Source organism: Sander vitreus, chromosome 13, assembly GCF_031162955.1.
Source record: "Sander vitreus isolate 19-12246 chromosome 13, sanVit1, whole genome shotgun sequence".
Taxonomy (NCBI): Eukaryota; Metazoa; Chordata; class Actinopteri; order Perciformes; family Percidae; genus Sander; species Sander vitreus.
This window is the reverse complement of record NC_135867.1, coordinates 12,673,875-12,690,528: the sequence shown is the minus strand read 5'-3', so window position 1 is coordinate 12,690,528 and position 16,654 is coordinate 12,673,875. Positions and strand designations below refer to the sequence as shown.

General features: G+C 41.4%; 1 protein-coding gene across 6 annotated transcripts; it reads left to right on the top strand.

Annotated features, from left to right (window-relative positions):
• The first annotated feature begins 1,067 nt into the window (after window positions 1-1,067).
• Window positions 1,068-16,416, top strand: tcerg1b (transcription elongation regulator 1b (CA150)). Of its 6 annotated transcripts, none has more exons than XM_078265635.1 (22): window positions 1,068-1,137; window positions 2,428-2,659; window positions 3,438-3,590; window positions 4,235-4,508; window positions 4,598-4,840; window positions 6,925-6,984; window positions 7,860-7,931; window positions 8,486-8,686; window positions 9,100-9,206; window positions 10,082-10,170; window positions 10,253-10,413; window positions 10,743-10,824; window positions 10,914-11,049; window positions 11,194-11,283; window positions 11,366-11,484; window positions 11,818-11,968; window positions 12,165-12,329; window positions 12,754-12,936; window positions 13,193-13,372; window positions 13,611-13,694; window positions 14,082-14,182; window positions 15,641-16,416. In XM_078265635.1, exons 1-22 carry the CDS (start codon window positions 1,091-1,093, stop codon window positions 15,840-15,842), a joined length of 3,132 nt encoding a protein of 1,043 aa, XP_078121761.1. In that variant the 5' UTR covers window positions 1,068-1,090; the 3' UTR covers window positions 15,843-16,416. The 6 variants fall into 6 exon arrangements, with proteins under 6 accessions (XP_078121761.1, XP_078121760.1, XP_078121765.1 ...); XM_078265634.1 differs by having other exon boundaries at window positions 13,193-13,387; XM_078265639.1 differs by lacking the exon at window positions 7,860-7,931.
• Window positions 16,417-16,654: the final 238 nt, after the last annotated feature.

The following is a 16,654-nucleotide window of genomic DNA, read 5'->3' as shown; positions in this document are numbered from 1 at the left end:
AAAATACCCACAGCATATAAAATACCTACCACCACCGTAAACAGAGAGAGAAGAACAGCTAATTGAGTTTGTAAAAAGTGGTAATGATTACAATCCAATTTATTATCAACACTGCAGAGACTGATGCTGCATTCATGTGCTGTCGGAATATTCGTAAAATGAATTCCCGAATTCTCCCTCTAGTCGGAACAATAACTCCGAAAACATTTTTGCTGAGAGACTTGCCGAGTTGGCGTCATATCACGCAGTGACATGGCAGACGAAAGTAAATGTTAAGTTATGTGAAACTTAAAGCATAACTCTAGCCAAAATGCAACCTAGGGTATTTTTGTCAATGTACCCGAGTCAAACTTTTGTTTAAAAGCATAATTAGGACGGGAGCGCCACTTTTAAGATTGACCGTATTTTTGTATTTTCGTTTTTGGTCAAATGGCCTTTTGAATAGGAGTGCTAGGGGCACTAGTATGATTGCATCAAAATTCATTTGGATGCGATCATTTTGGCGAGAGTTACGCTTTAATTAATGTATTGCATATACTTTTTGTTGCTCACATGTTATTTTGAATATGGTATGGGTTGTAACTTTAGTTGCTGTCTACGTGGAGTGTATTAGAAAAGTTATGTATTACCATTATCCCTGATGATAACAAGTCAGGTAAAGCAATATGCCTAGTGGTTTTAGGGAATGTGTTGATGCAGCAAAAAGTCTGGGACAAAATCACTAATATGAAGCTTCAAATTGGAATAAATACAGGAAACAGCTTATCTGATCAAACAAATACAACACATATTGTTTGTAGCGTCCATGTTTTTCCTCACATTACATGAACACATACAGTCAGAAGCACGACCTCCCAACTCGGGACCAGGGACCATCAGAGGAGCACATGAATGCAGCATTACTGAACAAAGACATCATGAAAAACAGGACCCAATGAATGCTTGGCTACACCTCCGTCAGAAAATCATTATCCAAACAGAGCTCACACAGCTAGGACTGCGCTATGATTGACATGAAAGTTTAGCGAATACAAGAAGTAGAAACCACTTAGGGGCGTGTTCAGGAAGAGAGTGGTTACATTTTCCTGTAATGGCGGACCAGACAGAGAGCGAGACTATCGGGTTCAGCGACAACAGGTCAGATAATAGCGAATAAAGTGTTAAAATGAAAATGAGCTCAGCGCACTATTAAGCACAAGCCGAGGTATAATGCGAAGTTGGTTGGCGTTGTTTTTTGGTCGAGGGGTTGTGATAAACTGTGGTTTTACTCTTAAATATAGCCATGCTAGCTAACTAGCTTTTAGCTAGCTAACTAACGATAGCCTGTGTTGCCAAGCGGCTCCTCTTTCCTCTCCGCTCGTGGCACGCGGTAAACACAGGCAGTCAGATCAAACACAGCCAGATGTTTTCCTCTTTCAACGGGCTTCCTTCCTCACCAGGCCCCGCGTTTGTGTTCAGACACAGTTCATGTCATACGTGTGCGTTCTGTGCTCACATGTTAATGTATAGTAGCCACTTAGCTAAGCTATGCTACATTCATTAGTAAGCAGGAGCACACGCCTCCGTCCATTTAGTGTTTTGACTGGCGTTCTGTTGTCCTAGTTGGTAATAAACGAGATAAACTGAGTGTTTGGTGTAATTTAGGATCAACGTATGTAACGTTACTCTTGCCCTAAAGAACGTGGAATAATAAACACCTTAGAGCTACGTAACGTTACACCCAAAGGCTTCATAGCAAAACATCATCCACGTCAGTGTGATTGCATCTTCAAGAACGTATTTCTGCAGCTCACATGTTGTACATCAATCAGCAAAACCATATCATTACAAAGCCAATAATGCCAAATAGTTACTTACGCACAGACAACAGTCATTTGCAAAGGTTTTGTAATAATCTGCTAAACTAGCCACGTTTACACCTGGTAAACATATATCTTCACTACAATATGTCTGGATTGATAAGCAAGTACCAAAAGTTATTGCATGAACTGCAGTATGTAGGTATTGTTAATATTCTGACATTGCTTTTTCCAATATTGTGAAGCACAGTGTTGGTGCCTTAACTAATACTATAGAGTTAATTACTGAGCTGAATTTCTCCCAGAATGATTTCTAAATTACATGACCATGGCATCTGAAATATGTGTGACTTCATATTATCATGCACTCTGATGTTATTATCAACAATTTGAAATTTGCCACACCTACCACAGATACTGTGATATTTGGAAAAAACCTGTGATATGACCTTTTTATATGTTGCCCAGCCTTACCTGTAGTTACAGTTACATTCAAGCATTAGAATTACCTTCAGTATTAGCATTTTAGTACAGATCACAGTGCCCATATCAGAGGGTTCTTGTTAATGATACTTAGTGATCTGCCATTGAACACTGGTTGTAACGTTATATTGTTCTGGTGTGCTAGAATGGTGCAGCAGGCAGTGCGTTTCCGCGGCCCTGCGCCTGCACCTGCGCCTGCCCAGACCCCAGTGTTACGAGGCCCACCACCACTCCTTAGGCCTCCGCCGCCTCCTTTTGGGATGATGAGGGGACCCCCGCCCCGCCCCCCATTTGCACGCCCACCCTTTGACCCCAACATGCCACCCATCCCACCACCTGGAAGCATGCCTCCACCCATTGGACCTCCACATCTACAGGTGACTGACTCCCGTTCTTATGTGCCATGCGTGTTTTTCTTCATGGAAGTGTAAGGCTGTAAACTTTGCCTGCAGTGATGTTCTACACAGCATTTATAGAGAAACAGACAATTACTATTGTAATAGACCATAAAAGCCAAAATATTAGATACACAAACAACATTTAAATGAGAGAGAGAAAGAGGGGAGTGGTCATGTACAGTAAGAGGTGAAACTTAACTTTTATTTGGAAGTTATTTAGCATAACTCAGAGATTTATCAGTGAAGTGTATGGAACTGCACTCCAGAGGCTGTGTGTGTGTGTGTGTGTGTGTGTGTGTGTGTGTGTGTGTGTCCAAAGAAAAGGGTAAATCCTTTTAGCAGAGAAACGATCCACAGTTTGTTTTTGAATTCATATCAATCCTTGGTTCAGCCATCTGGCAGGCAAAGACATTTACCACAAGAAAAAGCATTAGTCCTTTTGGGCACAAATAACAGTAGTATTAGCTCCTAGAACAAGGCACAAGAGAGATTATAATATGGTTTTAGTCATATTCCTCCTTGATTCTATTTGACTTCTTCTTAATTGATTCTCAGATCCAGTGGGATTCTCTCTTGAATGGTGCAATATTGATGTATGGACCTCCTAATTTGAATTCAGAGGTTTCAAGTGCCGGCTAAATAGTCAACTGCTTATCTGACTAGCCACCAGGGAGGACTCTTATTGGCCAATTTATATTCCTAGCCCTACTCCTTACAGTCTAAAAATGTAATGCTTGGTCTCTATCTTCTGCTGCAGAGACCTCCATTCCTTCCCCCTCCCATGGGAAACCTGCCGCCTCCTCCAGGGATGCTGTTTCCTCCTGGGATGCCCCCGGTTCCTACATCTGGAGCCCCTGCACTCAACCCTGCAGAGGAGATTTGGGTAGAGAACAAGACACCAGAGGGAAAGGTAAGCTAATAGTAATATGTAAACACATCGTAGGGTCCCTACTGGTTTACACATTCTGGAAAAGCATGGAGAATTAATTAAGGATTTTTACAGTCTTTTAAAGTTTTTCCAAAAGTATATTAAAATATAGAAAACTATAGCCCTTAAGAAAGAGACTGCATTGGTATTACTGGGGGTTGTCTGTTGATATGGAATCTATTATTGTCTATCTCTAAGAGTGAAATAGTTTGCTGTAATTAGACTTTAGATACACGGCTGATTTAATGGTGCTAATCACTTGATTGCATTTTAACAGCTTTGCAGGATGTAAAACTGTCTGTAGAACTAGAAATATACACTGCTGAAAGTAGCCACTGACTCACTTAAAATTATTGTTTCGTTGTAGAGCTTTCGTTGCACACACACAATAATAATAATAATAATTAAGGAAAATCCCACGGTAAATTATCTAATTAATATCTTTAACATTGGTTTGGAAATTGGGCTGGCATTCCAAAATAAGTCATTTTGGGAGAAATCTTGCTTAGTAAATTTCAATACAAACAACAACATTGATTCACTCCATAAAAAAAATCCTGTGGTATGATTGTTTACTGTTTGTTCCCAAGTTACAAGTGTTTTCTTGTCTACTATCCCTTTCACAGGCATATTACTACAACGCCAGGACCAGAGAGTCATCATGGAGTAAACCGGATGGTGTGAAGATCATCCAGCAGTCTGAACTCAACCCTCTTCTTGTAGCGGGGTCTGCAGGGCCAGGTCCAAGTGTGGGGGTGACTACAGCTGCCAGCTCGAGCAGTGTCAACACTACAGCCAGCACAGCAGCCACAGCCTCCCCTACTCAGGCCCTGTCCACAACCCCCTCCCGCACACTCGCCTCCAGTCCAGACTCCACCACCCCCTCCGTGACCATTGCCGGTAAGTACGCAGTCTCATATTGACCATACACACACACACACAAAAGCAAAAATAAAAATCCTCTTTTTTTGTCTTTTTGTTCCCAAAAGCCACTGTTGTAGCAGACCTATCCCCTGTTGCCACAGCGTCCTCAACTGTTGCTGTGTCTCCAGTCACTGTGGTAACTGTTTCCACGGTGCCGTCACCTGTTACGGCTGTGCAGACCATGCCACTGCTGCCTGCAGGCATGCCCCACAATGTGGCCCAGCCCACCGCAGCCATGTCTGCCTTCCCCCCTGTCATGGTGCCTCCTTTCAGGGTGCCCTTGCCAGGCATGCACATCCCTCTACCAGGTAAGAACCGCACACCAAGAGCAAGAAACTAACAGGCTACAATATCTAGCTGCTATCATTATGCTACAAACAGGTTGTATAAATATTTAGGAATCCAGGAAAATAGTCCTACAAAAAATACTGCAATAGGTTATATTGCAGATTTGTTGGTCGGGCTCCAGGACAAAATTTAGTTTTTAGTCTGACATGTTGAAAGTAGAAATATCCTGAGCCGGGGGGCCAATCTGGGCTAAGAGTGGCAAAGTGATATTTTCTTTCTCTAGCCGATTGTGTCTCCCTGTTACAGTTTCATCTATGTCAGATCAATAATGTAAGTTTATCATTTGAATGGTTTTGAACTAGGGCTGGGCAATATGGCCAAAATCTTCTATCCTGATATAGGTCATTTCCAAATCTTGATAATGATATATATCACGATATAGCATGTTTGCTGGTAATTTAATAAATAAATAGTCTATATGAAATAACCACATGGTAAAGCCTATTTTTGTATACTTCTGTGCAAATTAAATACTTGACAAATGAAAAGTACTGAGTATCATTTTCTTTTTCCGACATTGCAATAGAAATAAAATGTATATGCGATAAACATTTTCGTTTTGACATTTACTCGTTTTGACGATATATGTCATATCGCCCAGCCCTACTTTGAACCAGGCCCTTTGATATTTGGATTAATTAGCTCCTGAAAAATATGGTGGGCCAAATTTCGTAGGACACACCTGCTATTTTAATGTGCCAGATATATATTTAATCAACATTGCATAGGCCTATCTCCTGCTGCTATGTAAATATAGAAATCAGAGTCGGCATCGGCAGATACCTAGCATTTCATGACTTACGTCAGGGCCAAAAAATCTTGATCGGGATACCTCTAGTAGTATAATGTTGCTAGTAATTTAACCAGTTAAGATTACTCGATTGCTCTAATGCTAATAGGCTACTTAGCTGTGTAAATGCTTTGCGACAGCTGATATTCAGTTAGCCTCTGTGGAAACTCAGACTCCACATTATGGGTTAATTTTTGATTACATCAGAAAAAGAGAGTAGACCGTGGACCGTGAACTCTTGCTGTTATTGGAACACCACAGAAGGGCGGGATTATAGGGACACTTCTATTCATGTAAATGTCTCAAGTGTCTCAAAAGACTTCCCACCAGATATCTCCTGGTCATTGATAACTCTATTTAGTTCAGTCAGCACAGATTTGTCAGGCAACATTTTGTTTAACACTACACTAGGTAACTTTTCCCGCTTTGGTCCCCCTACAGGTTGGAAGCGGAATTGTCCATTACATTACATTGTCCAGTTCAAGATCTGGTGACCTGATCTGGCAGACTTGCACAATGTAATGTAATGGACAATTCCGCTTCCAACCTGTAGGGGGACCGAAGTGGGAAAAGTTACGTAGTGTTGCTTTAAGGGTGGCACAACAACAAGTCTTGAGTGTAGTGGCTTGGATTCAAATTTAGGCTAATGTAAATGCTCCTTTGTGTTTGCTTTCAAAGTTGTTTCTGTTGCTTTTCTCTTCTCCTCTGTTATGTGTCTTCTTCTGTCCCTTATTTTGGTATATTTTGATCAAAGAAGGTTAATGGTCTAGTAATTCCCTGTTTATTGTGTTCTTTGTGGACGAAGTGTCTGGCAGTATCAGAATTACAGGTAGCTAGTTTTTGACTGGGGCTGATTGTTTTTTTGCTGACAAATATCAGACTGAGAGCTTCCTGATTGACTTTGAGATTTGTGGTGTTCCAACATTATGCATTCGCTAGTTTGGATTTTATTTTTTCAGTTTTCTTTCTTTTCTTTTTATCGTAATTGTTAATGTAGTAATGGCCTCCAAATAAATCTTAGTTTGTAAACCTAATGTATGCTGTCCTCTTTCATCTCTAAATACATTATTACAGGCACATAAATGTCAACAGAGGCTGAGTAACTGTTGTAACATAACCGTAATGCACAGTTCAAAATATGGGCGTGCGTTTTGTCTGAGTGGGACCACAAACAAAATCTTACACACCATGGTAGCTCATGTCTAGTGTCCTGCTGTGTTCAACCAGATGATTGCTTGTCCGTTGTTCTTGCAGGTGTAGCAATGATGCAGATAGTAGGTGCCCCCTGTGTAAAGGCAGGCCCCAGCCCCAACGGTAAACACCCAGCCGCTCGCATCTCAGATCTACAGTAGATGGCATGGTAGTGAATGGTGTCTACATGATTCATATGGCATATATGGGAAACCTCAAACAGGGGCATGGTGGTGAATGCTGTGAATATGATCCATCCGGTGTACAGTAGAAATTTCTTCCATTCCAACAGACAGAAGCAGAACATACAGCTTGATTGTTATTAAGCCTCGTTAAACTCATTTGTGATTATTTTTACAGACTTAACATGTTCAGTTTACTTTATTTGCTCTGAATTAAAAAGGCAGAGCTGCAAGGCATACGCCACATACAACATTTTATCACCATCACATATTTTTATAATGATATTTACTTTGCATTCCCTTGTTTAAAACAAACGGGAAACAAAAAATATTTCCTGGTGCAAACATTCAGAGTATTCAGCTCACACTAAATGATGAATGTACTTTGTTTGCGTTGTCCAAATGGCTTTTAGTAAATGAAACTTGAAAATCAGCATCTAAATTGTTAGATTGGGCCGAGTCATTGATTGTTAGGATCAGTCATTTTGAGGTGTGTGGTTGGTTAATGTAACCAAGTTGAGACAGAGAGGCTTTTGCTTCGTAGAGATTCAGTAATATAGCAGTTAGGGCTACATGTTGTGGTCATGTGTTTGTCTTCTTTTTGTGTGTGTGTGTGTGTGTGTGTGTGTGTGTGTGTGTGTGTGTGTGTGTGTGGGGGGTCACTGCTCTTTTTTTTTTTGTGTATGTGGCCTGTGTTTGTTGTAAATCAGTTTTGTTTCTTGAAGGCATCTTTAGACTTGAGCAGTTTCTTCCACAAAATGATAATAATACTAATTTTTTTTATTCACTCACTCATCTAATAATCTACTCCTCTAGATCCGAGGTTCTCAATCTTTTTTCAGCCAAGGACCCCTTACAAGATAGAGAATATACCGGGGAACCCCTCATGTATGTCCCTAATTTGATGTAGCCTAATTTTTATACTTCTATAGTCTTAGTTATGTGAAACAACACAAGATAAATGTATTAGAAAGTTAGTAGATGTGTATTAAACATATTTGCAGATTCTAAGAGTTATAGATTTGTTAGATTAAAACGTAATCTATAAAATATAGATTTATGTCTCTTGTTTAAAAAAAAAAAAAAGACATGATAATTTAAATGAATTAATCTGTAAATTGTTTATGGACCCCTGGCAGAGTGCCACGGACCCCACTTTGAGAATCACTGCTCTAGATGAAAAGGCAAATACTTAGAGGGACAGCCCTTTTTAAGTTGCATTGAATCCATTTTAGTCTGCCTGCGGAGCTCTCTGTCTCACCTCTGGTTTTGCTTATACATTTTTTGATTATAAATGTGAAACCATGGCGTAAATGACATTTCACAAATTGATGTATAAACTAATGCCCTTTCTAGAGCATAGTCCACTGTTATTATTGGCTCAGACAAAAAGATGACTCAGACAATCATGGTATGTCTCTTTCCTCTCTGATTAATTACAGGCATGCTTCCTGGCATGGGTCCGCCTTTAGTTTCCATGATGCACCCACATCTGGCTCTCTCGGCAGCTCCTGCCTCCATGGCCGGATCATTGCAGCTGCCCGAGTGGTCAGAGTACAAAACAGCAGATGGGAAAACGTACTACTACAACAACCGAACACTGGAGTCCACCTGGGAAAAACCACCGGCCCTCGTGGAGAAAGGTAAGCACTGCTGACTAGTGCACACACAAGCTTTGTCAGGCCCGACATGATGAGATGATCTGTGGTTGGGTGGAACATAAATGGTTTTAGTAGATGATGGGTGCCAAGCTTGGGCTGGTTTCCTGTATCACCAATCTCAAAAGCTTTACCTACTTTGATTTACTGCTCACCAACAACACTGTCATTTGTCTGACAAGCTAAACACACAAAAACCCTCATCCCACATTACCTGTCCTAAGATTTACCTGTGTCACTTGCAGCAGGTATGACTGATAATTAGCAGGTTTACTGAACATGAAACCCTGGCAGAATTGATGACATGCTGCATTTCTTGAGTTACACTACACCACTTTTAGTTACCTCACAGTTTGTGTGTGTGTGTGTGTGTGTGTGCTTTTTTTCTCCTCCATCAGAAAAAGAAGCAGAAAGGGTCAAGGAACGTCTGGCCCAGGAGGAGGCTGAGGCGATGGAGATGGAGGACGAGGAGAACAAAACAGATAACACTAACAACGAGAAGGAGGTATGTGAAGGCTGGAATTCCCTGGTTGAACCATAGACTGTATACAATATGGACAAAGTCTCTGCGACGTCACCCGTAGGTTTCTGAAGAGCCAAAATTAAGCTCAATGTGAGCGGCTCCCGGGGGCTCCGGCCGTTGCCGTGTTGGTAGTAGTGCCCGTAGTTGCCTAACTCCCTGCTAATCCAAATATAGGCAAAGAGGTGGAGTGTGGATGAAGCTGAGGCAAGCCCAATGAAGCCTACAGTCTATGCTCGCCTCCTGTGACTCAAAGCATCATGCCCTTAATTATGCACAACTTTAAGCCTTAATATAATTTAAATGGGTGAGTTATACAACGATTCACCCCCGCCCCCCCTGTACAGTTGTCATGAAAGGGGAAATTAGCTTTAGAGAGTTGAGTTTTGTACCAGGCTGAAAACATGTTTATTTTTGCTGTAGAGTTGGGCATTTTAACATGGGGGTCTGTAGGGATTGACTTCCTTTTGGAAAGGGGCCATTCGAGGAACTGTTTTTGGCACTAACGCGTTGGCTTCATTTTTCAGCACCGGAGGTTGCTGATTGGGTTGAACAACAAAAAGAAAGAAACTCCGCCTCGAATTTTTTTATTTAAAAGTGCGTAGTTGCCATGACTATAATTAAGTACAGTATTCTCAAAGCATGTTGTAAAAGGGTAAGATTATTTATAATATTTCAGAATGCAAGAAATTCTGTACACTGCACAACATAAACTATACTTCATAACATTTCTACATGTAAAATAATGATATATTATGACAATGATTAAAAAGATATAAGAATATAGATGAGCTATAGTTTCGCAGTATAAATGTAATGTAATGGAGATAACAGGGTTTTTTCTTTCCTTCTTTATCAAGGAGCCAAAAGAAGAAGAGATGACAGAGGAGGAAAAAGCAGCTCAGAAAGCCAGACCTATAGCCACCAACCCTATCCCTGGCACACCATGGTACACGCACCACATCACAGTCCACACCATCTCTCCACTCCACTTTATTACAATAAACCTAATGCATTTAAAAATATATCAGGTGTGTGGTATGGACGGGTGACGATCGCGTGTTCTTCTACAATCCGACAACACGGCTGTCCATGTGGGACCGGCCTGAGGAGCTGGTTGGTCGAGCTGATGTCGACAAGCACATCCAGGAGCCCCCGCACAAGAGAGGGCTGGGGGACGGCAAGAAGACAGGTGTGGACAAACAAACGTTCACATGCAGTCGGTGATAATGACATTCAACACAGTACTTTTGATTTTTGATAACTATAAGCTAGTTGCTTGATAAGTTATAAAGCAGTTCACCCCCCGTACAGTTGTCATGAAGGGGGAAATTAGCTTTAGAGCTTTAGTTGGGCATTTTAACATGGGGTCTATGGGGATTGACTTCCTTTTGGCTCGGCCAAGTTGGCACTAACACGTTGGCTTCATTTTTCGGCATCGGAGGTTGCTGCTTGGGTTGAACAACAAAAAGAAAAAAACATTTTTTTTTAAATTCAAAAGTGCATTGTGTTCATTCACAGGTGTCAATAAGGAGGAGCCAGAACTGGCCATTGCTACTGAAGAGAATCAGGATGAGGAGCCATCCAAAGCCAAAAAGAGAAAGTTAGTCATGCTATAGTACCTCACCTTATCTCTCTAAAAAAAATTGTCAATTGTCAATCTTCTTTAACCCTTTTCCTTCACCTTAACAGGAAGGAGGAGGTAAAGGAGGCAGACTCTGAGAAGGAAGCAGCAATGGAGGCAGAGCTCAGAGCTGCCAGAGAACGAGCTATAGTGCCGCTAGAGGCCCGGATGACCCAGTTCAAAGAGATGCTGCTGGAGAGAGGGGTAACACCAATTTGTGAATTCTTACATAAAAATGTCATGAGGTTTTTGTTTTCTTCACTGTATGTAGACAAACATATTTAATCTTTAATATATGCAAGTTTAAATTAGACTGTCTAATGCCCGCTTTGTTTATCTTACCTGTAGGTGTCTGCATTCTCGACTTGGGACAAAGAGCTTCATAAGATTGTGTTTGACCCACGTTACCTTCTGCTCAACCCAAAAGAGAGGAAACAGGTTACGTTTCTCTCCCTTTCTCATGTGTTTTCCTCTCTCCCCTCATTGTTACTCATTCTCACAGTATTGTGTTCTACTTCAGGTGTTTGACCAGTATGTGAAGACGCGAGCGGAGGAGGAGAGGAAGGAGAAGAAGAACAAGCTGATGCAGGCCAAAGACGAGTTCAGGAGGATGATGGAGGAAGCAAAGTTTACACCAAGGTAAAAGGACAGGCCAGTTTTTCTACTGGTACTTTGTGTTTTAAAAGTTAATTTATTCTTATTACAACATTCTGTATTCTGTTTTTCTGTTTTGTTGATGAGCACGAGTAAAACAGATATGTGATTTTATAGAACAGTTATTTTACATTCCCCTTCTGCGTTTGGGAGTTTACTACAATATTTAATATAATATACTATTAGTATTTAACATAATAAGGTGTTGGTATTGTTTTCTTACTCCTTGTGGACAAGAGATCATTTAATGAGATGTTTGTAACTTTTCACTTTCACAAACTGCATTGTTTTTTCCTTTTTCTTTTTTTATCATAACAGAACAACATTTAGTGATTTTGCAGTGAAGCACGGCCGAGATCCGCGATTTAAGACCATAGAAAAGATGAAGGACAGGGAGGCGATCTTCATGGAATTCATGACCGCTATGAGGAAGAGAGAGAAAGAGGACTCCAAGTCCAGAGGAGAGAAGGTATCACCCGCTCACATTCAAATCTTAATATACGTATTTCTCTAGAACAAGACTGTGGTGTTTTTTAGGTGAAAGAGATCGATTGACCATGAGTCAAGACCTCTGCAGGCTTTTACCATCTGCAGGGGGTCCTGCTTTCCTGCTGACCATTTGTATCTGGACAGACTTTTATTTTATGTGTGTGTGTTGCTGCCAGGTGAAGCAAGACTTCTTTGATCTCCTAAGTGAGCAGCACATAGAGGGAGGCCAGCGGTGGAGCAAATTGAAAGAGCGGCTAGAGACTGACCCACGATACAAGGCTGTAGAGAGCTCCGCGCTCAGAGAAGAACTTTTCAAACAGTACATGGAAAAACAAGCCAAGGTATGAGCAGTTCTTTGTATGGAAGATGATGGCTTCAATATGTATGTCCTAATGATATCTGATCTGCATGAGAGCAGCTGTAAACTTATTGTTCATTGTTGAACTGAACATTTCTTTTTACTTTTGTACAAGCGTTGGTATGAATTGAATGAATCGATTACTAATTGAGCGATCTATATTTAGGTATATGGATTGTGAGCGAATGCATATGGAAAAGTCAGTCCACTCTAAAAGTGTTCATTAAGCCCAATTCAACCTACAGTAGTTTCTGACTGCTCAGTAGTTTGTTTGTGCCATGGAGGCAATAAATTCCTGACGAGTAAAAACGAGTTAAAGCATCTCCTGATGATTGAGCGTCGTCCTCATTGTCGACATCACATAACAAACGAAACTAACCACAGACCACATGTGTCATCGTCCACAGAGCGTGGACATCGATAAGGAGAGAGAGTTGGAGCGGCAGGCTCGTATCGAGGCCAGTCTCAGAGAGAGGGAGCGGGAGGTGCAGAAGGCCCGATCAGAACAGACCAAAGAGATCGACCGAGAGAGGGAGCAGCACAAGAGGGAGGAGGCCATCCAGCATTTCAAAGCTCTCATGTCTGATATGGTGAGATGCTCTGCAGCTTTTTTATTTCCCCATGAAACTTGCTGTAATGTGATGAAAAATAATAATCATATTTTCCTTAATTTTGCGTTCTCTCCAGTCACTTTAAGATTTAAGAATAATAAGAAAAATTGATTGGATGGAGGAATGATCATATAGGATGTTTAAGAGCACTTTCTGAACATTTGAGAAATGCAGGTATGTTTTCTGGATCACAAGACAAACGTGTTTTTTTGTCGTTCATTCATTCCTCCCTCAGGTACGGTCTTCAGATGCAACGTGGTCAGACACACGTCGCAACCTGCGGAAGGACCATCGCTGGGAATCGGCATCACTGCTAGAGAGAGAGGAAAAGGAGAAGCTGTTCAACGACCATGTAGAAGCACTGGCCAAGAAGAAGAAAGAACATTTCAGGCAGCTATTGGATGAGACCAGCATGGTGAGAAGTAAAAAGGTGCCAAAAGCAGGACAAGTTTCCACTCATACTAAGCTATTCATTTTGTCTCTATTTGCTTTTTTCTTGTGTATGGACACATATAACCAGCATGACTAGAAGTAACATAAAACGGTCATGTCCATTGATGTGCTTTATACATTTTTTTGATTGACTTGCTTCACCTTAATTCCTGATTCATTTTATAAGCTTTTTGACAATTTTTTTTTTGTGTGTGTTGTAGATCACTCTGACAACCACGTGGAAGGAGGTGAAGAAGGTTATCAAGGAGGACCCTCGCTGTATTAAGTTCTCCTCCAGTGACAGAGTAAGACTTATGTCGTTTTGTATGATTTATGAAATGATAAAAGATTATAGTCACTTTCTGACAATTAACTGGAGTTTTGTAACTCCAGTGACGGGTTAAGACATGCTGTAGTTACATTGCAAGAATCTCAAGCAAAATGATTAAAAAGAAAAAAAACAAAGCACTCTTACTCTGTTATGTAGGGAAGACCAAAGCTAGGAACACATCAGCCATACATCAGCTGGCTTCTTGCGTAAATTTGAACCACAGTTCTGAATTGATCAAAAGGGTAGTTGATATATTTCTATCGGTCTGAAATGTGTTATGATGTGAGTTTAATTAGGCAGTAACAGTTTCATCCATTTTATTTAGTTTTACCTTCTGATGTGTTAATCTGTGTGTCTGTAGAAGAGACAGCGGGAGTTTGAAGATTACATCAAAGACAAGTACATCACAGCCAAAGCTGACTTCAGAACCCTGCTGAAGGAGACAAAGTTCATCACATACAGGTGTGTACACTCACTTTCACACTAGATAGGTCATCAAAACAAGTGGCTGATAGCAATGCAATTATTACAAATAGTTTGCACATATATGCACACATTTATATATACACACAAAATATATATTCAATATACATAAACTAATACAATTGCAGCCCAGACATCTTTTTTTCTCAAAATTGAGATTTGTCTGTTATACGAAAAAAAAAAGTATTTACGAGCAACTCCACTTGTCCTAGGCCATTATTTTCCCATTACTTCAGATGCCGTTTTTTAATTAGTTTTCCATTATATTAAGCAGACTGAGACAAACATTTTAAATGTATGTGAAATTAATTCTTTGGGCCTAATAACTTTAGTAAATGGTTGAATAATTCTTAGACAATTAGCATTTGAGTCGGGACAAGCAGCAAACATGTAGCTGTCAAGTCAACTTTATTATTGTCAATTCTGCAATATGTGCCAGACATACAGAGCAATTGAAAATATGTTTATCTCCAACCCACGGTGCAATAAGGACATGTACAACAAGTATAATATAAAAAAGGGGGAGAGAGAGAGAGAGAGAGAGAGAGAGAGAGAGAGAGAGAGAGAGAGAGAGAGAGAGAGAGAGAGAGAGAGAGACACACACACACACACACAGGATGCTCTCAATGGTGCCCCTGTAGAAGGAACACATGATGGGTGGAGGGGGCTCTCACTCTCTTCAGTTTGCGGAGGAAGTGGAGGCACCACTGGAACTTCTTGGCCAGTGATGCAGTGTTTGTTGTCCAGGAGAGGTCCTCACTGATGTGCACCCCCAGGAATTTGGTGCTGCTCACTCTCTCCACAGCAGCACCGTTGATGGTCAGTGGGGGTTTCGGGGTGGGGCCTCTCCGGAAATCAATAACCACTTCCTTGGTCTTGTCTACGATTTTATGTGAGCCATGACTAGCCTTTCAAAGCACTTCATGATGATGGGGGTCAGTGCAATGGGGCGATGGTCATTGAAAGTGGATGGAGAGGGCTTCTTTGGAACAGGTATGATGTTGGTGGCTTTGACGGAACAACAGCCTGACTCAGAAGCATTGAAGATGTCCGTGAAGACATCTTTGAGCTCCTCTGCACAGTCCTTTAGCACACGACCAGCTATGTTGTCTGGACCTGCAGCCTTGCGGGCGTTGATCTTGGAGAGGGTTCTCTTCACGTAGATGGGACAGGATGTGATGGTGATAAACATCTTGTGTCACTTATAAACAGTCTCGATGTTTTTTTAACCCCTGACCAATCAAAATGTTTGTCTTGAAGGGAATTTGTTGCAAAGGAAAGTCTGACAGTACAGAAATGTATCTAATACAGATACGATAAGATATGAACCAAAATCTGAACAGCAGCTGTTAAATCTCACAGAGAGGATACTGTTCATAGTATTACCATGCTGCTTCTGAGTGCCTTCTGCCTGTCTCACATCCTCTCTTCCCTCAGGTCGAGAAAGCTGATCCAGGAGTCAGAGCAGCATCTGAAGGATGTGGAGAAGATCCTTCAGAACGACAAACGGTACCTTGTTCTGGAGTGTGTCCCTGAGGAGCGCAGGAAGCTCATCATGTTCTACATTGAAGATCTAGACCGCCGTGGCCCACCGCCTCCCCCCACTGCCTCTGAGCCCACCCGCCGCTCTACAAAGTGACCAATCATATCATCATCTTGGCCGGTTCCTACTCCTCCTTGCCCTCCCTTTGGCCAGAGCATGATCTCCCCCAAACTCCCCTGAACCCCGCCCTCCAGGCCCACGGCTGGCCTCGCAGTGTTATTGCTGGGGCTCATGTTGCTTAGACATGAACTATAGAGATGAACGGTTAAGGTCTCTATATTATGTCACCTCTTAGCCCTGAAATAGCCCTGCATTTAAGGCAACGGCAAGAAACAGAGGTGACCTGATGTTAAGGTGACCCTTGAGGCCTCACCTCTGACTGACCACAATAGAGGGAGAGGGGATAGTGATAAGGCTGCTGCCTGAGCAGCCACAGAGTGTAAGATAGCTGATGTAAGAGAGAGAGAGAGTGTGTGTGTGTGTGTGTGTGTGTGTGTGTGTGTGTGTGCGAGCGCATGTGTCTGAGGCGTCCTTAAGCCTTACTGCTCCACTTTGCCAGTAATTTTTTCAGCGGCTCAGTGTGAATGTTAGTTTCTGCTCAGTGGTTTACTCCGACGTTGCAGCAGTTTCTCTGTTCAATGAAATAAAGGCAACTTCCACTGTTTTTCAATATGTGGTCATGTGGATTTTTTCTAAGTGAACACATTACACTCCTATGTAAATATTACTGACGGAAGCTCTGATCTCTATGGAGAAAATAATCCTAACTTAAAACACTAAGGGTTACATGTTTTTTTTGTGGAGAATGATACAATTATGCTGTATCATGTTTAAATTAGCCAATGTGGCTGCTTTCAATACTGCAACGCTGCAAACGGAGTTGTAGCAAGTACGTAGACTCACTGCCG